The 24,755-nt window shown below is 42.9% G+C and overlaps 1 protein-coding gene across 1 annotated transcript in view; it reads right to left on the reverse strand.

The window, feature by feature from the left end:
* TMEM35B (transmembrane protein 35B) overlaps nt 1-14,345 on the reverse strand; it is a 39,549-nt gene extending 25,204 nt beyond the window's left edge. The window contains exon 1 of the mRNA XM_040337300.1: nt 14,150-14,345. Coding sequence (XP_040193234.1) covers nt 14,150-14,257 — 108 coding nt within the window. The 5' untranslated portion in view covers nt 14,258-14,345. The remainder of the gene's footprint in view (nt 1-14,149) is intronic.
* Nucleotides 14,346-24,755: the final 10,410 nt, after the last annotated feature.

A 24,755-nucleotide genomic window follows, 5' to 3' on the forward strand; every position in this document is an offset into this window, starting at 1 on the left:
CTGCAAGATATCTCACTATTTTTGACTTTTCTGAGCCTGTCAAGTCCTTCTTTTGACCCATTTTGCCAAAGGAAAGGAAGTTGACTAATAATTATGCACACCTGATATAGGGTGTTGATGTCATTAGACCACACCCCTTCTCATTACAGAGATGCACATCACCTAATATGCTTAATTGGTAGTAGGCTTTCGAGCCTATACAGCTTGGAGTAAGACAACATGCATAAAGAGGATGATGTGGTCAAAATACTAATTTGCCTAATAATTCTGCACTCCCTATATATATATATATATATATATATATATATATATATATATATATATATATATATATATATATATATATATATATATATATATATATATATATATATATCAAAGAGGAAAGTCTTAAATTCAGAAGAGATTTTTCAAGCAGTTTCAAAAGTTGCAGTTTACCACCTGCATTTTCATACATTTTTGGTCTGCTCATACATAGACCCGACATGCTACAGGTCCTACAGTAACCTTCATTCAATACAGAGGTGAATGGAGGTCCACAGCCAGCTGCTGACAGAAGAACAGGTTGTGAGGATATCAAATCTTCAGGTCCCAAGGTCACCCCCTAATTTTCCAGAACAGAAGGTTGAGTTATGTTGGGACCCAAATTATACAAACAGGCATGCTTGGACCAACAGATTTCTAGGGTATATCTTGGTAAAGGTCTTACATTGCAGATAATCAATGAGTATATATAACATTGGGTCCTTCAAGAATCTCTCTTTAACTAGTTGATGGCATAACGTATGCAGTGTCAAGGAGGTGGGCCTTCTGCTGTAACAATGCGATTGCTGAATAAAGCTTTGGACCCATTCTGGAGATTCATGGTGCGCTGGTGACATTTTCTCGCCCTCTTCAGTTCCAGCCATTGGTCACAGCAGCACCCACTTATACACCTATTTCTACATGTACATTGAGAGTAGTTGGAGCATTTGTGCTGGAAACCTGCTCCATTGTATTCTCCCAGCATGAAGACTGAGCTGCTGCTGAAAGCTCCTGGTGTCATACGAACGATCAGGAGCTAGGAGGACCGGCTCCCGAGCACATTAATAGCTGCAGTAGCCTGTAAGCAGAGCGTAATCTATATTAAAGTGGAGTTCCACCCATTTTTTTATGTTTGTCTGTGCTGCATGCCCTAATCTCAGTGTTCAGAATGGACAATTTTTATTTATTTTGTTGCTTGTAAATACCTTTATTTTGTAGTCCTTCGTTACTTCCTCCTCCTTATTAGCCTAGGCTATTAAGTCACAAGGCTATTCGCAAGGGTTTCTGGGATAGGCATCATGTATCCCAGTAGTCCTTGCAAATAGCCTATTTGCATAGAGAAGGGGCGGCAACTTCCTCTGACACTCTCGTTGCTATGGAAACCTGACTGAAACCTATTACATCGCTTGTGCAGCACTGAGCATGTGCGAGATCTGCAAGGCTGAAATCCTGGAAGTCATACAGTCTGGCTTCATGATGCCCACACTTAAGATGGCCACGGTCTACTTCTAGATTATAAACTAACTAAATGCTCTAACAACCTAACAAAATGGATCTTAGTTTACAGACCAACTTTACTAGACTACATTAAGCTTGTGCATTACAGGGATATTTATATTTAAAAAGTGAAATTGTGGGTGGAACTCACCTTTAAGTATAAGAGTCTGCATCAAGGTCAGGGTGAAAGCTCAGGGATAGTATGTTTTAGGTAGGATTAAAAAAAAAAAAAAAACACCACACACACACACACACACACACACTATTGTTTAACAGGACTAAAAATACAAACACATTATACAAATGCTGAATATGGCATCACAACAAACATCAGGAGGAGAACTTTTGTTGGTGACGATATGTACAATTTTACGAACACATGCCAAAAATGCAAATCTATGTTCAGGCGTTAAGCGGTCAAATTTCACCTCACTGGGGCTATTAAAAATAAGTGGCTGAGTGTGTAGAGACTCTTATGATGTTATTTCCCACCTTATTTGCCCCCTTTTACTCCAAAAAGAAATACAAATTGCTATAAAAAATAATATTTTATAATGCCCAACACTGGATTTAATTAATATTTTATTTTTTTTAACTGATCGACAGGGATTTATAATTGAATGTCACAATGAAAAACAGATCAATGAAAAGCATTTTAAATTAATTATGATGGGAGAAAAAAAAAAAAAAAACAAACACACCATACATTTTAATACATTAAAGCGGTTGTAAACCGCATAAACTTTTTTTTTTTCCCCCCCAAACCTGCAATGCAAAAGGCATAATAGGCTAGTATGCACCGCATACTAGCCTATTATGAAATACTTACCTCGGAACGAGGTGTGTACCCCTTACCTGGTCCACGCCGAGCAGGATGTCATCTTGCTCCGGCGTGTCTTCCGGGTATCGCCGCTCCAGCGCTGTGATTGGCTGGAGCGGCGATGACGTCACTCCCGCGCGTGCGCGCGGGAGATTTAAAATCGACAGGGTCCGGCGATGCCGGTCCTTCAGCCGTGGATTCCCCCCTGCGCATGCGCCGCCCGCATTGCGGGGGTAATATCTCCTAAACCGTGCAGGTTTAGGAGATATTATCCTTACCTACAGGTAAGCCATGTTGTAGGCTTACCTGTAGGTAAAAGTCCAAATAGTGGGTTTACAACCACTTTAATGCCTCATGTTCACAACCATATACAAACTTACATAGGATTAGGGTGGCAATGATTTTTTTTTTTAATTATTATTAAAAAAAAAAAAAAAAAATCAGATTTTTTGATTCATCAATTTTAAAAAAGGAAATGTTTTTGGAGTAAAAAATCTATAAAAATTATATATAAAAGATGGTTTTCTATTTTAGATATTAATAATTCAATTTAATTGAATATTCTGCAATTTTTTACTTTTTGGTAAACTCATTCAATGTATCCAAGCACTGCAAGCCAAGATAACATGGACTGCATTTATCCAATTTCACAGTAACCATGAGATAAAACAAAGTTCAGGAATATTCCTTTATCCCATTGTTTTACAATCTATGTACATTGCAAACTGTATGATTGAATCGTTTCTGAGATCGCCGTTTTAATAACCTGACAGATTATTATTCTAAATAGGTGACCTTCAATTTATTTGCAAATATTAAAGATTCCAACTACCAGCAAGTCCTTACATTTAAAGAGCACCTGTCATTTCAAATCCATCATAGCAGCGCATGTTAGCGGGCACCCACTCACCTGCTGCCGCCACACCCTTCACCTTGTGTCACTGCCGCATCACCAGCTGTCACATTAAAGTGAATGGGACGGTCGGTGAATCAACAGGAGGATCTGCTGCAGGACAAAAAAAAAAAAAACCCGAGTTGATTTAAAATCGACTTGATTTAAAGCGGGGGTTCACCCTTAGAGGGCACTTTTCCCCCTTAGATTCCTGCTCGTTATTACTAGGGGAATCGGCTATTTATTTAAAAATGGGTGCAGTACTTACCCGTTTACGAGACGCATCCTCTCCGTCGCTTCCGGGTATGGGCTTCGGGAATGGGCGTTCCTTCTTGATTGACAGGTTTCCGAGAGGCTTCCGACGGTCGCATCCATCGCGTCACGATTTTCCGAAAGAAGCCGAACGTCGGTGCGCAGGCGCAGTATAGAGCCGCACCGACGTTCGGCTTCTTTCGGCTACGAGTGACGCGATGGATGCGACCGTCGGAAGCCTCTCGGAAGACTGTCAATCAAGAAGGAACGCCCGCTCCCGAAGACCATACCCGGAAGCGACGGAAGAAGATGCAGCTCGAAAACGGGTAAGTACTGCACCTATTTTAATACAAATAGCCGATTCCCCTAGACCGAACGAGCAGGAATCTAGGGGAAGAAAAAAATTTTTTTTAGAAATGGGTGAACTCCCGCTTTAAATCAAATTCACCCTGCATAGGATCATGCTGGCACCAAAAAATTCTGTATAGGTGCAGAATGTACAATCATTCTAGAACAGTGATGCCAACTACACATTGTTGGTTGAAGGAGTCATTCGCGCAGCAATGAAGCAGAATGACTCCGACCTTCAGCCATTCTAAATGACTAAAGACCAAGGTCGTTTTGCTCCTGTCCAACACAAAAAACGTATTCAGAGGAGATGTAAACATTAACAACGTGTGCGCAGCAGTGGCAGGTGAAAACAGAATGATTTCGGCCTTCAGTCCTTTTAAATGAGTAAATGCTGAGCTAATTTTGTGCCTGCGTCACCAACTATGCGTTCTTTGTTTACAGAAGCAGCAGTGTGCACGTTCATGTATGCTGTGCACATGTTAACATTTGCTTAAAGCGGAGGTTCACCCATACATAACTATTTTTCCCCTTAGATGGATGCTCGTTTTGTCTAGGGGAATCGGCTAGTTGTTTTAAATAATGAGCCGTACTTACCATTTACGAGATGCATCTTCTCCGCCGCTTCCGGGTTTTTTTTTTTTTTTTTTTACAAAAATACGTCGAAAAATACGTATCGGCCTTAACTGAGAAAAAAAATATAGTTTTAAAAAAAAAAAAAAAAAATTGGGATATTTATTATAGCAACAAGTAAAAAAAAGATATTTTTTTTTTAAATTGTCGCTCTTTTTTTGTTTATAGCGCAAAAAATAAAAACCGCAGAGGTGATCAAATACCACCAAAATAAAGCTCTATTTGTGGGGGAAAAAAGGACGTAAATTTTGTTTGGGAGCCACGTCGCACGACCGCGCAAATGTCAGTTAAAGCGACGCAGTGCCGGAAGCTGAAATTTCGCCTGGGAACAAAGGGGGTTTATGTGCCCAGTAAGCAAGTGGTTAAAGAAAGTCTCCTCGAATTCAGAATGAAAAAGGTGTCTCCTTTTTTGCCCTTTAGACTGGAATGACCTCCTCTCAGGTTCCTTCCACTCTGCAAGAATCATATCACAGTGGTGTAGCGAGTAGCAAAACCATCTTTGCCATTCTGAAGCTTCCCTCCAACCACTTTGCATATTATTTTATATATATTGCGATTTTGTACTTGCCAAATATGCTGCAGAAATCTCCCTCCACGGAGTCTGGCTGCATCCATTTTAATTATGGGCAGCTGAAGCTGCTGCCTGTTCACTTCCTGGATTTACACAGGCGCACACCTCCAGCTCTGCAGCCCTCATTTGCCCTCCTATGACTCATCCCGCTCCCTGGCAAACTCTCACAAGATTGAGAGCTGTGCATGATGTCATAAGACTAGGCTTTTTACCAGACAAGAAACAGGAAGTGGGCTGTAAAAAGGTATTTACTGGCAGAAAAAAATATGTTTTACTATTCAAAGTTAAAACAAGGGCAGAGGATTTAATAGATTGGAAATATGAAAAAAATTACTGAAGGTCTGCTTTAATGTTCTAGAAGTCAATAGCTTGATCCAACAGAAAATTTGTGGATGGCCTTGAAAAAGAATGTGCACTGTATAACTTTTTTGTAACCTGACAGAGCTTTCTCAGTTTTGCAAATGTAGAAAAATTGCAGTATTCAGATGTGCAATTAGATGTGTAGAGACCTGAAAAATCATCATGCTCCTGGAGCCTAGGGAGGACTGTGCCCATTTACATGGGAGCCACCCTCCCGCTCTGCAGTGAGGAAAAGACCTGGAATCCAGCACACGTTACGTGAATGCACATTTAGGTCTTTAGATTTTATTATTGCTTCAGTAATGCGTTAAGAGTGGGTGGGGTGGCAGGAGCGTTTGTTACTTTTAAACACGTTTACTATAAAAATCAACAATATCATTCAGAGAGGATGCTGTCCATAAACAAAATGGCCACTAGATAGAGCTGTAAGACAATATTCTTGAAGAAACACGGTTGCTGTGAAGGATGCTAGGCAAACAAAAAGTTAATGGTACTGTAAAATAAAAATAGTGATATCAGATTACTATTAAGAAAGTTTGAGTGGCAGCTAACACATTTTCACACTACAGAATACATTAGGTCATACAATGTACATGTTTCAATCTAAAACACATTTCATCTAAACTGGCTTTCATATTTAGTCAAAAAAAACTTCTGCCAGGTATTGCACCTAAAACCAATTTTTTTTTTTTGTTTTTGTTTTTTTATTAAATCTCTGCCAGATATTGCCAACACTCACCAGCTTTTTTTTTTTTAATCTCTCAGTGACTCAGGGAAAGGCTAATGTTTTCACTTGTATTCCAACCCTCTAGCAGCAGAAGCAGTGTGACTACTAAGGCAGCTGCGGGGAACCTAGGACTATGGGCAGCAAGATCTTACTAACAAAATACATTTTAAGGGTGATTTAATTGCTAAAATTAATTCCTAGATCAGTTCTGGTCCCTTTACTCCGACAGCTGCCAACTATATTGCAAAACAATAGTTTACTAGGGAAAAAAAAAAAATCTACACACATAATTCAAGTTTCCTATGAAATATAAAAAGATAAAAAAGGTTAAAGTTGATCTAAACTAAAGCAAAAAATGTTCTTAAGCTTGAACAACAGTTGAAAAGGGTGTAAAGTTATTTTTTTTTTCTCTGTCTCAGTTCTGCCAAGTTCACAATTGAGCGTTCTCTGAAAAGAGATTCACAGTGGAATGGTTTTCAGAGTGCAGATAAGATGCTGCTGTCAGGCATCCAGGAGGTGATGTTGCCAGCTCCCTAATCCCCCTCCCCCCCCCCCCCCCGTTTTTTTTTTTCTTGTCAAACTGCAATTTTCAATGGGCCTAATCAACCACAATGCAAATGTGGTCCAGTGTGGCCCAGTTGGCCTGAATGAGCAAGCTGTGCCAGCTTACTGCAATGCTTTGTGTCGAGGTAAATAGCTCCCCCTGGTGGTATGGTAGGCTTTAGGTGGGCAGTAAAACAGCAGTTCAACCATCCCTCCCCAGCCACCTGTGTGAAAGGGGTGTTTTAGGGATATTTAGTCGTGACCATCAACAGTAAAGAAAGTGAGGGGGGGGGGGGGGGGCAATAAAAAAAAAAAAAACATCTTTTGCAGTTTACATGTAAAATCTATTTCTTGAAGTACATCACACTTCATATCCATCACAATAGGGTTATGCTGCCACCTTCAGGTGACTGAAAACTGTCCGAGAGACAGAAAATTCTCTCGTTTTTTTTAGCAAGCCATGAACAACAAAGGCTTGTTGTTCATGGGATAAGGTTTTACAGGACAAGACAAAAATTCCACTTTCTAGCATACATTCCTAGACACAGGATATCTTCATATCCATTAATGACAAGCCAACAAGGTCCCAAAACAACTAAACCAGAACAGGTTACAACTTCAAATAGCAGCCTGCATGAATTGCCAACCAAAGGTTGCACCATCAGAGGCTTGAATGTCCACTTGGTAACATTTTGTAGAAAAGTTGAATTGAAGTGTACACACGATCAGGCTTTTGCCTGGCCAAATCACATCGGAAAAAAAATAGAACATGTTCTATATCTAAACTCCAATAGAATTTCCAATGTAAAAAACTCAAACTCTGATGTCTGGGGCTACACAGTCCAGACTTTACATCGGAAATTCCGATCGTGTGTACGGGGCATTAGAGTTTCAATTTGTATGCAATCAGGCAGGCCCTTGCATTGCATGGTTTTGGTAAATCTAAAGGAAACCAGACAACAAAAGTTGTATAGTGTGTACAGGGTCTTACAAACTTGAGCAACCAAAGCTTGATGTCAAATAGGCCAGGAAGCACCAACACTCCTGGTAGAATGAGCCGTAACCAAGAATGGTGCAACTTTGCTCTTTTGACCGTAGGCTGACTGACCCAATGAGAAATGGTAGATTTGGAAGTTGTGGGACTCTTCCTTAAAGGGGTTGTAAAGGTTAAAAAAAAAAATTCCCCTAAATAGCTTCCTTTACCTTAGTGTAGTCCTCCCTCACTTACCTCATCCTTCCATTTTGCTTTTAAATGTCCTGATTTCTTCTGAGAAATCTTTACTTCCTGTTCTGTCTGTAACTCAACACCGTAAGGTGAGGCTTTCTCCCTGGTGTGGAGTGTCGTGCTTGCCCCCTCCCTTGGACTACAGGAGAGTCAGGACGCTCTCTACGTTGCAGATAGAGAAAGGAGCTGTGTGTCAGTGGGTGTCATGGGACCCAACTCCCACTCCCAACTCCCACCTTGGCTGGGTCACTCTCTACCATCGGGCAGAGCTGGGGCCCACTGCCAACTCCTCCTTGTGATGTTTTTCGCCATCTTCCCGGTGAGCTAAATTGGAGAAGCCGCTGTCCCCAGTTCACCGCTGGATTGGGGGGGGGCAGTCGAAAGGGGGCGAAAAGCTCTGACCAGTGGAGAGGCTGACAGGCTTGTTATCAAGCAAAACATGTAAGCGATTTGCCACTACACTTGCTGTAGTCCAAACATGGGTGTCCCACCTACACAGCCAAGCACCTAATCACTTTCAGATATGACTAGTACTTTCATCCTTGGATAGTGCCAAGCTGAAACACGGCACTCACACTGCTGTACGCCTGAATACTGATCTGCTATCAGATAACTGCATGGACTCCCTGCAAAGCAGCTGTCCTGAACAGACCATTGCTAGTGCACGCTAGTATCTCCTGCTGGACATAAACATACCTGACCATACGGGACCTGCAAGTACTGCTTCCCATGAAAGGATTGTTCCAGTGATTGAGGACGCACAACTGAAGGGCAGCCAGGCTGACGAAAACGACAGATGGTGAACTGTAACAACCTTACCTGTCTTTTTTTTCCCCTCGCTGTTACAGCGGGACATTGGTCTTGAATGCCGGCGCCCCCTCTTAGTGCCATGTTTAATCCAGATGAATATGTGATTGGTCCAGCACCTGAATATACTAAGCGGCCCTTTAAATGGCCATTTCAGTATTTATAGCATGCTGATGTTCCAACTTGTACAACTTAGTACATATAGTGACTGAGCGTGCAAAAATTCCCTATCTTTTCTTAAGAAATCTAGCTTGAACTCATACTCCTATTGAATGAGAACTCTACAGCCTACACTGCCCCTTGATTTGGCAATACAAACATTTTGAGCTGTCACTAAAACAGGAATAGAGGGGAAATAATCTGTTGAGGACCCTCTCTGGGAGAATGCTGGTAAATTAACTGGCTGCTTTCCAAATTGGCCCTAGTATGCGAGTGTGAACAGCGGGAAAATTATTATTTCATCCCTTGCAGATTTTGTAAGTTTGCCCACTTACAAAGGAAAGAAGGGTATATGATGTTTTAGCATAGGTCCATTTTAAATGATAGGGACAGAATATCAACCAAAAATCCAGAAAAAAAAACACATGATACAAATGTTAATAAATTGAGTTGCAGATCACTGAGTAAATAAAGTACTTGATCCTCAAGCAAAACATGACCCTTGTTGGCAAGCACAGAGGTCAGACGTTTCTTGTAGTTGGTTACCAGGTTTGCACACATCTCAGGAGGGATTTTGGCTATTTTATACAGATATTCTCTAAATCCCTCAGTGACACGATTTTACCATCGAGACAGGCATAGTAGCGCGAGCTACAGTATGCCTGTCCCGATTTTTTTACCCCCGTACTCACTGTGTACTCGTACATTATAGATTTCGGCTCCCGCGGGGAATGGGCGTGCCTATGGAGAGGGAGGATGATTGACGGCCGGCCCTGGCACGTCACTCTCCCCGAAGACAGCCAGAGTAGGTCTCGGCTCTTCACGGCGCCTGCGCACAGGCTATGCGCAGGCGCCGTGAAGAGCCAAGGCTATTTCCGGAGAAGCGTGACGCGCCAGAGCCGGCCGTCAATCATCCTCCGTCTCCATAGGCACGCCCATTCCCCGAGGGGAGTCGGTATCTTCGATGTACGAGTACACGGTGAGTACGGGGATAAAAAAAAAAAAAAAAAATCTGGACAGGCATACTGTAGCTCGCGCTACAATGCCTGATTTTATGGTAGAAGAAAAAAAAAATTTTTTTGGGGGGTTTATAGGGTGAACCCCCGCTTTAAAGTGCAAGTTCAAGAAAAATCTGTAAGGTGAACTTACACAGTATGCCTTCCTTAACCTCTAATCCCCATATCGCCCATGTGACCGCGACGACCAATTAGAATGCTCCTAAATGTACCGCCTGTACGTTTTGGTATTAAAGTGGGGGTTCTGCGGAAAATCATTTATTTATTTATTTTTTAACATGTGCATCTACTGCTTTTAAGGTTGTAATTTTAAGCGTGTACTCGCTTGTCTGCATTTTCTATGCATCCGCAATGACATTTATAAAATTTAGTGGAGGAAAGTTCCATCTTGCTTGTGTGTATTGTGAAGCCCACAAGCAAATACTTACGGGAATCGGTGAATGCCCTCATCATGTGACCTGCTTCATGAGTCACGTGACAAGTAAAATCCCACAATATTTCGTCATTCTGTGTTATGAATCGTCTCCTGGGAAGCGTGACACTGTGCTCCCAGGAGACATTGCGAACTAGTCCCAGCAAACACTGGGGTGCTGAGACATGGAAGAGACACGCCCACTTCCGCGGGAGGGATACCAGGAAGTGCCTGCTATTGTCTCCAGATTCAATGTATTTCAATGCTATAAAAAAATTCTGGATAGCAAAATGTCTGAGCTGGTCTGAATAAGCTGTAGTTTAGATTTAGGGTGAACCTCCGCTTTAAGCTGTTGTAGAACTACATTGAGGCATTGCAAGGCTGGCAGTTACAATTACTCCCAGAGGCATGATGGGACTTAGTTCTGCAACAGCTGGAGGGCCCCAGGTTACCTACCCCTGATGTATTGTATAGTAATGTATTCTTTCATTTCTGAGCATGTGCGGTCCTCCGATTTTTTTTGTGTGTGAATACTGTAGTGTTTAACCACTTCAATGTAGTGCATTTTCACCCCCTTCCTGCCTAGACCAATTGCGCGGTCATGCAACACTGTACCCAAATGAAATCTTTATGTTTTTTTTTCCCCACAAATAAAGCTGTCTTTTGGTGGTATTTAATCACCTCTGCGGTTTTTATTTTTTGCGCTATAAACAAAAGAGTGACAATTTTGAAAAAAAAATAAAAAAAACACAATATTTTTTACTTTTTGATTTAATAAACATCACATAAAAAAAAAAACGTTTTTTTCTTCAGTTTAGGCAGATACTCATTGTACATATTTTTGGTAGGGAAAAAAAAAAAAAAAGTCGCAATATTGATAGGTTTGTGCAAAAGTTATAGCGTCTACAAAATAGGGGATAGTTTGGTCCTCAATTTGGAGAGATTGCCTCACTTTCCCTGATGTTTCTATAGAATCCTGCTTGGTGGGACAGGGGAAAAAAATAAAAAAGGGATTCCTTCCCTAACCCATTCAGGGAAGAAGAAAAAAAATATATATTGGCATATGAAGCAACCAGCAGATGTGGCTGGCTGCTCATGGTGGTTTCAGTTGAACTGGTTTTCACAAACAAGCCCTGTGCCTGTTCATGTACACTTGGTCGTCATTTGCTGCAAAAAAATAAAAATAAAACAATGCTGTCGTGTTTTGTTTTTTTCCTGCGCCCTGTGGTCAAAAACATTTCTATCCTGAACGTGATTCTTCTGCGTTGGTGGGGGGGGGGGGGGGGGTTTGATGCTCCCCCAACTGCAGCAGCTCCTAAACTCTGGTAAAAGCCTATGTGTACATTGACAAATAGGCTGTTGTCGAGTTTAGGCGCTTTGGCATAAAAACGGCCAAAGCTCCTAAAACGCATGTTCAACCTAGGTTCACACTGACAGTGGGTTAGAAATCATGCAAGCTCAGTTGAACTCGCACAATTTCATACCCACGTCAGTCTGACTTCGGGAGCAATTTCAGATACATCTGTGCGGATTGCACCCAGAAGTCACCAAAAGTAGTACAGAAACTACTTTTTGGAATCAGTGCGGCCCGCAAAGTCAGCGTCGCACCGATTCAGACAGTGCTATTGCTGGCAATAGCCGTAGATTTGGCATGCAATTTGACATGTCAAATCGCATCAATGTGAACCTAAGCTTAGGAGCTGCTAGTGTACATGAAGCCTTTGCATGTATGAAACAAGCTCTTGGTGGCAACAGTCCAACGATTAATTCTATCCACACACACTTCTATTAGAACCTCATGGTCATTAATACAGGGGGAAAAAAATAAAAAATTGTACTTGCAGCAATATACTGTTGCTATCTCTTCTGAAGCTGGGCAAAGTTCGCAAGGCCAAAACAGATAATGATGTTGGGCACTGCTAGAACTTTGGACTTTTTTTTTAATGCACTGCCACGTTGTTATATTCGCCATCACCTGATAAAGACATCTAAAGCCGATTTTAGTTTCTTTATTTTGGAGAGAGTATAATTTCTGCCCCATTTGGGGGGGGGGGGGGGTTCTCGTTATCCCCTTACTGGTAGACACATTGTAAAAATGATTTCCATTAGTTGTTACCACAACTGTCCCAAAGGAAACATCTATTCTGGTGAAAAATATCCCTTATAACCTCCATTCTCAACCACCTGTCCCATCGCCCCAACAAACCACCACTTATCTGAATGACAGGATATTTCCCCCTGAAGCATTCTGTTGATTGTTGACTTTATCACACCTAAATTCTGCCAATGTCATTCATTTATAAATACATTTACAGTTAGGTGACCAGATTTTTTAAATAAAATCCGGAGACATATTTTTTTCTTTACTAGTAATGGCAACAGAGACTCTCTGCCCGTCGCCGCCCATCTCAAGCCTCGTACAGTCGACCGAGGAACTCGACGGGCGAAAAACATCGTTTTGCTCGTCAAGTTCCTTGTGAAGCCGTCCAGAAACTCGACAAGCCAATTTTCTCTATTCCTGTCAAGGAAATGGAGAACATGCTCTCTTTTTGGCTCGTCGAGTTTCTCGACAGTTTCCTCGACGAAAATGTACACACGACCGGTTTCCTCGGCAAAAAAATATCTCCCAGCAAGTTTCTTGCTGTTTTTTGCCGAGAAACTCGGTCGTGTGTACGAGGCCTCACAGTCTTACTCTTCGAGCCCCGGCTACTACTGGATGGAAGATCACTCCGCCAGGGAAGGCAAGGAGATAGGCAGGTGGCTGGCCAGGATTTGAGCCAAGGCAGAAGAAAATGCGAGCAAAGCTGAATGGGCATGCGCCCGAAACTGCAGAAATATTCCCTCCGCTCCGACCAGCACATGATCATCAGAAAGGGGCACAGATAATGGGAAAAATACACCCCCCTATGCTAGTAGGCATGGCGGAGCGGGGGTGTGCAATTCAAACTTTTTTATTTTAATTCTGCACGGATTGTCTTTGAAATTGCCCCTGCCCCCAATAAATCCAATCTGGGGCCAAAACCAGGGACAGACTTGGCCCAGGGACAGTGCCCTCAATCAGGGGACTGTCCCCTGAAACTGGGGATGTCTGGTCACCCTAATTTACAGGAATCTGCAAATGGGAAGACTGCGGCAAGGTTGACCCTTGAGTGTGTTACTTAGGTGCTTCCATGGAAGTCCACGTGCCAAAAATGTGTGCCTCTTCCCCAAAGAAGCTTCTGTACTTCTTCGGTGTGACAAGTGACATCACAGATGTACTTTAACTACGCAAGGACCAAGCCTATTTTTTTTAACTTGGCGTTTACAAGTGAAAATATTTTTTTAGCTAGAAAATTACTTAGAACCCCCCAAGCACTAATATATATATATATATATATATATATATAAATAAAACTCTTCCCTGCTTTTCAAAAATAAAGAAAAGAGAAGTATATTATAGACAGAAACAAGAGGAAGCCTCATTGTGCACAGGGGATGAGGAGACACCCATATAGTGCATTGTACAATGGGCTCTGCCTTGTATGACAGCCTCCCCCGCCTCTCCTCAATACACAGAAGGGAACGCCAATGGTGAAGTAGTATCTCCTGACTGACACCACAGACAGCCCAGTACGGAACAGAACACAGCCCAGCCAGCTCCCCGCTACAGTAATGCAGTACGAGGGGGGGCACACAAGAAGTGGCCGTGCAGGCCTTGTTTTCAGCTCCTGTTCATTCCAGCCATCCGTACATACCGCATAGCGAGCTATTACCGCACAGGTGATCTAAGCCCGTTCCCGCCACAGCGCTGAAGAAGAACCCCTCACACGGGCGCCTCACACACCTTCCTCCTCCTCACACACCCCACCCCGAGCTCTACTTACCATGTGCTGGTAGATCTCGGCTGAGACCAGGTCCGTCAGTTTAATCAGTCCGCTGAAGGCAAAGAAGAAGCCGAGGAGAACTCTTATTGCAGTGAACACAACAGCCATGTCTATCCCCTCCCTTTCTCTGTCTCACACACAGCATAGAGAGAGACTGCTGGACTTGAAGGGGCAATACATCATGGAGGGAGGAGGAGACATGTGGACTCCCTCCACCCAACTTCTACACATAAACTTCACAACAATTTCAGGGCAAATCACTGGGCCCCGTATAGCCTACCTGACAGCTCCCCCCCGAAAATATCAAAACAATATTGTTACAAGAAAAATATATATATATTAGCGGAAACAATCAGTACATAACTTACAAAAAATCCTGCTAAATCTAAAAGATACAACTGAGGTAATAAATAAAGACCTGTGTGTAAATGAGGTCTTGGGGCTCAATCACATGAGTGATGTGGCCCGTATCGGTGTATATTACAGCTGCACGATTTGGCGTGTAACACCTGTTTTCACATTATACAAAAAAATTGGGCTAACTTTGCTGTTTATCTTTTTTTTTTTATTATTCATTAAAGTGTATTTTTTCAAAAAGAATTGCATTTGAAAAACCACCATTTTGTTCTCTAGGGTCGCTGATAAAAAATGTATATCACGTTTGGGTGTTCCAAGTAATTTTCTAGCAGAAAATAATGATTTTTTTTTAAGTTGTAAGCAACAAATGTCAGAAAAGGTTTGGTCTTTAAATGGTTAAACTTCACCTTCAACTTCAAGGAGTTCTTTCCTTTGATAAAAGAACAAAAAGATACTTTGTTTCCACGTATTCATGTGTTGTATTAAAACTTGGCAGGCTGCCTGGATTTTGTTTATCCAGCTGTGAGAACTCTCTGCACTTGTTAGATTGGGAAGGGAAAAAGATTGCGATTTCGATTCTTGACGATTAGGGATGAGCTTTATGTTCAAGCTGATCAATGCAGCCTCATCGGCGTCTATCAATGCAGCCTCACAAGTGCCTATCAATGCAGTCTGTTCAGTGTATGGGAATTAGAGAGAGAAGAGCTGCCGGATTACACAGAGCGGAGATCTCCCGCTTACCCGGTGTGGCAGCTGTCATATGAAGTCTCGCCTCCTGGACCGGCTTCTATGATAGACGTCACCAGTGTGCTGTCTATCATAGGAACTGGTCCAGGAGGCAGAACTTCGTATGACAGCGGCCGCCGGGTAAGCGGGAGGTCCCCGCTCTGTGTGATTCGGTGCGCTTGCCCCTCCGAGGCAGCCCAATGGGACCCATGGTAGGGCCGGCCCTGGGTGTCTCCCTCTGCCCCAGCTTACGGTGCACCCGCCCAGGATTGGCCCTGCAAAGTGGAAACAAAAATCGGGCACAGACTTGGTCCAGAGACAGTGTCAGCCAGCAGAACCCGCAGGTCAGCGGCCAGCAGAACCCACAGGTCAGCGGCCAGCAGAACCCACAGGTCAGCGGCCAGCAGAACCCACAGGTCAGCGGCCAGCAGGACCCGCAGCATTGGGTCCTGCTGGGTGCTGGCCACTAACATTTGGGTCCTGCTGGCTGATGACCTGTGTGGAAAAGGGAGAGAACAGAAATGGCAGCTGTTTCCAAATCTCATGAAAAACGCATCAGAATAGCATCTGAACTCGCACTTCTGCTGCTCCTTCGAATCACAATGCAAAACAAATTCAGACTGCACCACATCAGTGTGAACCTAGGCTTAAACCGGCAAAGTTTGGCAGCTCTGACAGCCTTATAAGTAATTATTAAATGCTTGCTTTGCAGGTATTTTCACCATAACTTTTTAATGAAGCCGAAGAGTTGCTTTATAAAAAACCACACACCATGGACAAAGCTTTTTATCAAGGTACCAGAGCTAAAAAAAAAAATTAAAATGTCATAATACTCAATTCAGAGTTTCTCAACAAGCAGAATGTTTACACAAAGGTTTATTCTGAAGGTACAGAGGGTCATTTTAGATTAAAGCGGGAGTTCACCCGAATTTTTTTTTTTAACCTTCCTTAGATTGATGCTCATTTTGTCTAGGGGAATCGGGTAGTTTTTTTAAAATCGAAGCCGTACTTACCGTTTTAGAGAGCGATCTTCTCCGCCGCTTCCGGGTATGGTCTTCGGGACTGGGCGTTCCTATTTGATTGACAGGCTTCCGACGGTCGCATACATCGCATCACGAGTAGCCGAAAGAAGCCGAACGTCGGTGCGGCTCTATACGGCACCTGCGCACCGACGTTTGGCTACTTTCGGAAAATCGTGACGCGATGTATGCGACCGTCGGAAGCCTGTCAATCAAATAGGAACGCCCAGTCCCGAAGACCATACCCGGAAGCGGCGGAGAAGATCGCTCTCTAAAACGGTAAGTACGGCTTTGATTTAAAAAAACTACCCGATTCCCCTTGACAAAACGGGCCTCAATCTAATGTTAACAATTAAGTTTTCGGGTGAACCTCCACTTTAACAGTTTAAAGGCATAGCAAATATGATCATATTTATAGTTTATTAGATCATATTTACAGAGGTGTGTTTTGAAAGCTATTATACACAACTAACAGGGTAGAGGCATTATCAGGCGTCTCAAACTGGCGGCCCTCCAGCTGTTGCAAAACTACAAGTCCAATGAGGCATTGCAAGAATGACAGTTACCAGCATGACTCCCACAGGCAGAGGCATCATGGGACTTGTAGTTTTACAACAGCTGGAGGGCCACCAGTTTGAGACCCTTGCATTAGATGGACTCACATCAAGGGGTACGTGAAGTAAGCTAACCAACAGCACAGTATACCTGCAAATAATAACTCAGATTAAGAGGAATATATTTTAATAACGTTAAAGAACACCAATCTGGGTGGCATACAATCCTCCATTAAAAACTGAACTTGCACTTTTTTTTTATTTTACTATCTTTATAGCACTTCTGAATTTTTGCCTTCTTGAAGGCTCAGATTATTGAGTTTCGAATAAGCTTCCTCTTCATCGGGCTGCGACCTCATGCTCTCCCTGTCTGATTGCTGTTCACACGGCAGATAAACATGAAGGTGTACTCTTTCTATACCCTGTTGGAGGCTTTTCTCGCATGGAACTGACTTCCCAAATGGAACCCCATGAACTACCAATGCAGCATCTTCCTTTGGACAATTTACTGCCTCGTCCATTTTAGGCTTATAAAGATAGGGCTTATATGTCCTGTATTCAGAATGGACTTTGCGTACTCGAGGCACAATGGGTCTGCAGAGTTGTAGATAAGTTACAGGGCCCTGAGGAGCAGTGAAGACACCACTGTTGGTTGCAGAAGAAGGTATCATTTTTTGTTCTCTCCTGTATAACAACCACTGAGGGTAATTATTGCTTTCAAGGGCTAATACTCCTGATCTGCACCTGTAAGAGTGATAAAAAAAAATGCATGAAATACAGTATTTAACATTAATAACTAACTTCACATTCACAACTAAACGTTCCAGGAACATATAAAAAATGCACATCGCCCTTGCGATGCCATGAATTGTTAATGGCATGGCTAGGAAACACTTGTTTTGTTATACAAAACGCATAACGCTCACAGCCGAAAGCATGTGGAAGCTTCTTTGGCACATGTAGGGTAGCCCAGTCAGGTGAATGGGCTACCACTATGCTGTCGCATGGAAAACACACAGTAGCATGGCTCACAGTTATAAATGGGTCCTTAATGCTATAAAAGTAGTCTATTTTATATTAACCACATTATTGACAAAAACATGCACTATAGAGTAGAACTCATGAATGAGGTATAACTCATACCTGTAAAAAATATAGAATACCATTACACTTAGGCCCTTTCACACTGGGGCGTTATTCGAGCGTTTTTCGAGCGTTATTACAGCATTATTCGAGCAAAGCCTCATCTGCAATCCCAATTTGCTGGTAAAGCACCGCTAAGACCCCAACGTTTTAGGGCGTTTTTGCAGTGCCTCAGTGTGAAAGAGTAAGGCATTTTTACAGCGCTTTTCAATTCATTTCAATGGAAAGGGGCGTTTTTGGAGCGTTTTTTTTCAGCACCCAAAAGCTGCTCCGAAGATGCTGCTTGCAGGACTTTTCTCAACGCCCCGCCAGTTCAACACCTTAGTGTAAAAGGGTAAGGCGTTTTTACAGCGCTTTCAATTCATTTCAATGGAGAGGGGCATTTTTGGAGCGTTTTTTTCAGTGCTCAAAAGCTGCTCCAAAGATGCTGCTTGCAGCTCAGTGTGAAAGGGTCCATTGGGATGCATGGAGAGTGTTTTAAGAGCGCTATTTTTAACGCTGAACCACTGAAAAAACGCTTCAGTGTGAAAGGGGTCTAAAAGTTTTATGCCTCAGTGGTCTTAGTGGCTGGTTTGTATTCCTCTAAAGGTTTCCGTCATACTTCTGATGATTTTTATTAGCATATTTTTTTTGAGCATTAACTAAGATTAGTGTTAGGACAGATTGTACCGATGTACAGTGGGAAAATAATGGTCACGAAGACACCAAAGGCAGTAAGACAAATGATGTACAAGGCCCCTTTGGCCAATAAATTAGAAGCATAACTGGGTATGACTCAATGGGACAATGCAGAGGAAAAATTGGGGTTAGTAGGGTTATGATATTGTGGATATGTAATGCCACGTACACACGATCGGTTCATCCGATGAAAACGGACCGATGGATTTTTTCATCAGATATCCGATGAAGCTGACTTTCATCAGTCTTGCCTACACACCATCAGTTAAAAATCCGATCGTGTCCAACGTGGTGACGTAAAACACGACGACGTGCAGAGAAAAATGAAGTTCAATGCTTCCGAGCATGCGTCGACTTGATTCTGAGCATGCGTGGATTTTTGACCGATGGATTTCCCCACAGACGATCGTTTTTTTTTTCTATCAGTTCTTTAACCATCAGAACATTTTAAAACAGGTTCTATTTTTTTTCACCGATGGGAAAAAAAACAATGGGGCCCACACACGATCGGTTCGTCCGATGAAAACGGTCCATCGGACCGTTTTCATAGGACGAACCGATCGTGTGTACAGGGCATTAGCCTTACTAAATACCAGAAAAGAAAATAGGAAGTGAAATAAAGAGCAAAGGATTTGATTTCTGATAAGAAAATAAGAATAAAAGTGTAGAGCAGTGGGGAGACACAATGTAGTTGAGGGCAATAGAAGAGGGACTGAGAAAGCATGGGGTGAGTCAGAGAGTTGAGTGTCCATGCTGGCAACAGGGGTCTGTTAGCAACTCCTACCCATCAGGAGGTCAATTATCAACACTCATTAGTAATTTTTACATCCAATTGCTAATAGAATCTTTCATATGGTAAAAACTGTCACAACTGATAACTTTGAAACATAGACGTCCACGCGTATTTGGACATACATGCACAATTAACTATCCTCAGGGACTTCTCCTCAGCCTCCTAGAACACAAACATGATGGGCCAGATTCACAAAGAGATACAACGGTGTATCTACAGATACACCATCGTATCTCTGACTTACACTGGTCCTATCTATGCGTCTGATTCATAGAATCAGTTACGCATAGATAGGGCTTAGATCCGACAGTGTTACAATGTGTTACACTGTCGGATCTTATTTTCGATTTAAAAATGGCGCCGGGGGCGTTCCCGCTGATTTACGTTGAATAATATGTAAATCAGCGAGATACGCAAATTCACGAACGTACGCGGACCCGACGCAGTCTTCTTACGACATTTCCGTAGCGGCGTTCCCGGCGTATACTTACCCCTGCTTCTATGAGGCGCAGCCAATGTTAAGTATAGCCGGCGTTCCCGCGTCGAGTTTGAATTTTCTTACGTCGTTTGCGTACGCCGATTCACAAACACGCGCGCCGCAAGTCACGCTCACGTCGAAACCACTGACGTCCTAGTGACGTCAGTGGGAGCAATGCACGCCGGGAAATTCCCCGGACGGCGCATGCGCATTTAAATCGGCGCGGGAATGCGCCTGATTTAAATAATACACTCCCCCTAGCTGCGGAATTTGAATTCCGCCGGGGGTTTTACGATCCGCCGCCGCAAGTTTGGAGGTAAGTGGTTTGTGAATTACCCACTTGCCTCTCAAACTTGCGGGAGCGGATCTTAAATCACGTAGATCGAGCGGATCTATAGATCCGCTGATCTACGTGAATCTGGCCCGATAACTCCGATCAGGGGTGTTATGTTTGTTGCTATGCTTCCTGCTTGATCATTTGTCTCTGCTAGGCATTGCGTGCAGAAATTCCACAAACATGATATCATTATCTGGGGGGAAAAAGGTGTGATATTTCAACTGGACTTTAAACTTTATATTAATAATTTATTGTAGACTGAGGTGAAAATTAGAGGATTTTTGTAATGAGATGCAACAGATTTTAATTTTTATCTGTCATGGCCTGGTAGTAAATGTGTAGGCATGGGCCGGACGAACCCCAGTTCAGTTTGCAACAGAACTTACGAACAGCGCGAAAGTTCGGAACCGAATAACGAACTCCATTGAAGTCTATGGGACCTGAACGTGAAAAAAGTGCCCATTTTGAAAGTTTATATGCAAGTAATTGGGCAAACAATGGTTATGGGGGTCCGGGTACTGCCCTGGAGGACATGTATCAATTACATTTTTTAAATGAGCAGTAATTTATGCTTAAAATAAAAGCATAAAAATGAAAAATTCCTTTCAATATAGTGCATGAGGGGCCCCTTAAGTCTACCTGTAAAGTGGCACATCTGTACTGTGTATAGAAGCTGCTGCAGAAATAATTGCATTTATAATCCCAAAATATTACATATGGGCCCGGATTCAGAAACAAGATACGACGGCGTATTTCCTGATACGCCGTCGTATCTCTGAGATCCGCCGGTCGGATCTATGCGACTGATTCATAAGAATCAGTTACGCATAGATCTCCCTTAGATCCGTGACACTGTCGGATCTTAGGCTGCAATCTTCCGCCGGCCGCTAGGTGGCACTTTCATTTGTATACGCGACGAATATGCAAATTAGGAGATCCGCTGATTCAGAAACGAACGCCCGCCCGCCCGTCGCTTTTTTTTACGTCGTTTGCGTTCAGCTTTTTCCGGCGTATACTTACCCCTGCTATATGCGGCGTATCCAATGTTAAGTATGGCTCTTATCGCTCTTATCGTTCCCGCGCCGAGTTTTGAATTTTTACGTCGTTTGCGTAAGTCGTCGCGAATACAGATGGACGTAATTTACGTTCACGCCAAAACCAATGACGTCCTAGCGACGTCATTGGGAGCAATGCACGCCGGGAAAATTCGCGGACGGCGCATGCGAATTTAATTTGTCGCGGGGACGCGCCTGATTTAAATACTACACTCCCCCTAGCTGCGGAATTTGAATTCCGCCGGGGGAGTTACGATACGCCGCCGCAATTTTTGAGGTAAGTGCTTTCTGAATACAGCACTTGCCGCACAAAATTGCGGCGGCGTAATGTAAATCAGATAGGTTACGCGGATCTAAAGATCCGCTAACCTATCTGAATCTAGCCCATGGTCTTTTGGTGTCAGTGGCACCTTCACAACGTAACGTTATAGAGGTACTCTTGATGAAAGCAAGAATTGGCCTTTTTCATTGCACTGTGTGGCAGCGCAGTGCATTGTGGTCGTTCGGCGGGCCGAACAAATGGTCAAACGCCCTGATAATTTGGTTGATCGTGGAACAGCCAATGTTCGGCCCGAACTCATGCTGGGGCCAAACCATTAGCCCATAGTGTTGAAGAATAAACAATAAAGACTACTCAAATGCATCAAAAATGGGTGGTGATGGTTGCAGAGATTTTCATCATAACTGGAACACTTGCTAAGGTATTTCCTTCTGTTCCTGTGTTATTAGTGATTCTGTTCTGTGGTACTCCTTTTTTCTTTATCCCATCTAAATACTCCCCTCCCCCCCAATCCATGCGTCCAGCCCTCTAATCTACATGCGGGGCGCCAGACACAAGGGCCCAGATTCTCGTAGAATGGAGTAAATTTGGGTGGGCGTAACGTATCTCATTTACGTTACGCCGCCGCAAGTTTTTCAGGCAAGTGCTTTATTCACAAAGCACTTGCGTGTAAAGTTGCGGCGGCGTAGCGTAAATCACCCGGCGCAAGCCCGCCTAATTCAAATTAGGCGGGTAGGGGGCGTGTAGCATTTAAATTAAGCGTGTTCCCGCACCGAACATATTGCGCATGCGCCGTCCGTAAAATATCCCAGGGTGCATTGCTCCAAATGACGTCGCAAGGACGTCATTGGTTTCGATGTGAACGTAAATGGCGTCCAGCCCCGTTCACGGACGACTTACGCAAACAACGTAAATTTATAAATTTCGACGCGGGAACGACGGCCATATTTAACATTGGTTGCGCCTCATATACCCAGGGGCAACTTTACGCCGGGAAAAGCCTAACGTAAACGTCGTAACTTTACTGCGTCAGCCGCGCGTACGTTCGGGAATTCGCGTATCTAGCTAATTTGCATACTCGACGGGGAGAAAGACGGAGGCGACACCTAGCGGACAGAAGAAAAATTGCATTTAAGATCCGACGGCGTAAGAGCTTTACGCCTGTCAGATCTAATGGTTATCTATGCGTAACTGATTCTAAGAATCAGTCGCATAGATACGACGGCCCAGATTAGGACTTACGACGGCGTACATGGCGTTGCGCCGTCGTAAGCCCTTTGAGAATCTGGGCCAAGGATTCCAGTATTTTTTTTTAAGCATGTGATTAGAGTCAGAGGCTCTAATAGGCTTAAAAAAATGGGGCACAGAGCATTGCTGCCGCTGTCCATCTCCTGCGTGGGAAGGAGGGGTGATGGAGTTAGTTTGTGACCCCCCTAAAATAGTGAGCACCAGCCGCTACTATTGTACAGTTTGTATATATATATACAAATATACAGTTGTATATTTCAACTTGTGTGTTCTGGCGGGGGGCCGTCTCCCTGTCAGAACACAATAGCTCAGTGGGGGAGATTTCCGTACTAAAATCGAATTGTTAGTACTCCGTCTGAGCTCTTTAGGTTTTTTTTTCATTCAGCCCGCTGGATTGAATGAAAAAAAAACTACTAGTGCGTACTAGGCTTTAATAAGAGTGTCTGCAACAATTGTTGTCAAGTAGAAGGTTCCTTTAGAAATTGTATTTTTACATCTGCAAAATGTTTTTTCCTCCTCCTCTCTCTTTTCACCACAGTCTGGCTTAGCTTTTCTTTTCATTACACTATCAAGGGTACTGAATTACTGTATGTATTCCTGAACATCGGCTCTTATACGCTTTAAGGCCCCTTTCACACGTGCGGACCGTATGTCCGCTTTTTCATCCATCCGTTTGCGGATGAAAAAGGGACATACAATGGTCCCTATGAGATCGCGGATGTCAGCGGATGAACATCCGCTGACATCTGATCTCTTCCGCCTCCGCAAAGATCCGATTTTGCAGACGGAAGAATACCCTATTTTTCCTTCCGTCTGCAGAGCGGATTGGGTGAACACGGACAGACGGTCCGTGTTCACCCAATCCCCCCATAGGGGAGAGCGGAGAAAAGACAGGGCGGTCCCTGCACAGTGTGAAAAAGGTTCTTGTACGACTTCGGGGGGCGACTCGGGACGACTTGCATTGACTTCTATACAGAAGTCATTTTGCAAGTCGCTTTGGAAGTCGTCTTCAGGTCGCCTGGCCGAGTCGCCCCCGAAGTCGTGCCGCCCCAGTGTGAAGCGGCTCTTAGGTATCTATTTACTTGGTGTAACATTATATTTAATCGTTTACCAGAAACAGGTATTATAATATTATCATTATTATTAGGCTCCATGCACACAGAAGCTAAAAAAAGCTATAAAAAAATGCCAGTAGCTTTGCAGGGAGCCTGTCAAAGTTTTTTAGCGTTTTTGCAATAGCTTTTATTAGCGTTTTTTAGTGTAGAGCTTTTTAGTGTAGCGTTTTTTAGCTCTTTTTTTTTCAATGGATAAAAAACGCAAAAAAAACGCTGGCACCAGCGTTTTTGAGCGTTTTTCGGCATTTTTGAGTTTTTTTCCAGCCGAAAAACTTCACTTTGACTGCAAATTTCGGGTGTTCAGAAAAATGACAATAAAATCCAAAGCTCATTAACACTAAAAAAAAAAAAGGGGCACATAGTCTAACATAGAGTTCAGTTTATGGGCTTTTTTAAAAAAAAAACGCCAAAACGCCAATAAACTGCAGTTTATCAGCTTCTGAGTGCATGGAGCCTTATTATTATTCAGGATTTATATAGCGCCAACAGTTTACAACATGCGGACAGACAGTTCAGTTACAATACAATTCAATACAGGAGTGATCAGAGTGCCCTGCTCATTAGAGCTTACAATATGTTGTAAAGTTTGTTTAAGTGTATTTTTTTCATGAAAATTTGCATTTGATAAACCACTGCACAAATACTGTGTGACATAAAAAAATTGTATCAACACAGCCATTTTATTCCCCAGGGCCTCTGCTTAAAGTGGAGTTCCACCCATAAATATAACATTACATCAGTAGTTTTAAAAAAATGTCATTAGTCCTTTAAGAAAAAAACTTTTTTTTTTAGATGCCTTTAAAGTGTTGTTGCTAGGCAGAAT

This window comes from Rana temporaria, chromosome 2 (assembly GCF_905171775.1).
Source record: "Rana temporaria chromosome 2, aRanTem1.1, whole genome shotgun sequence".
Lineage (NCBI taxonomy): Eukaryota > Metazoa > Chordata > Amphibia > Anura > Ranidae > Rana > Rana temporaria.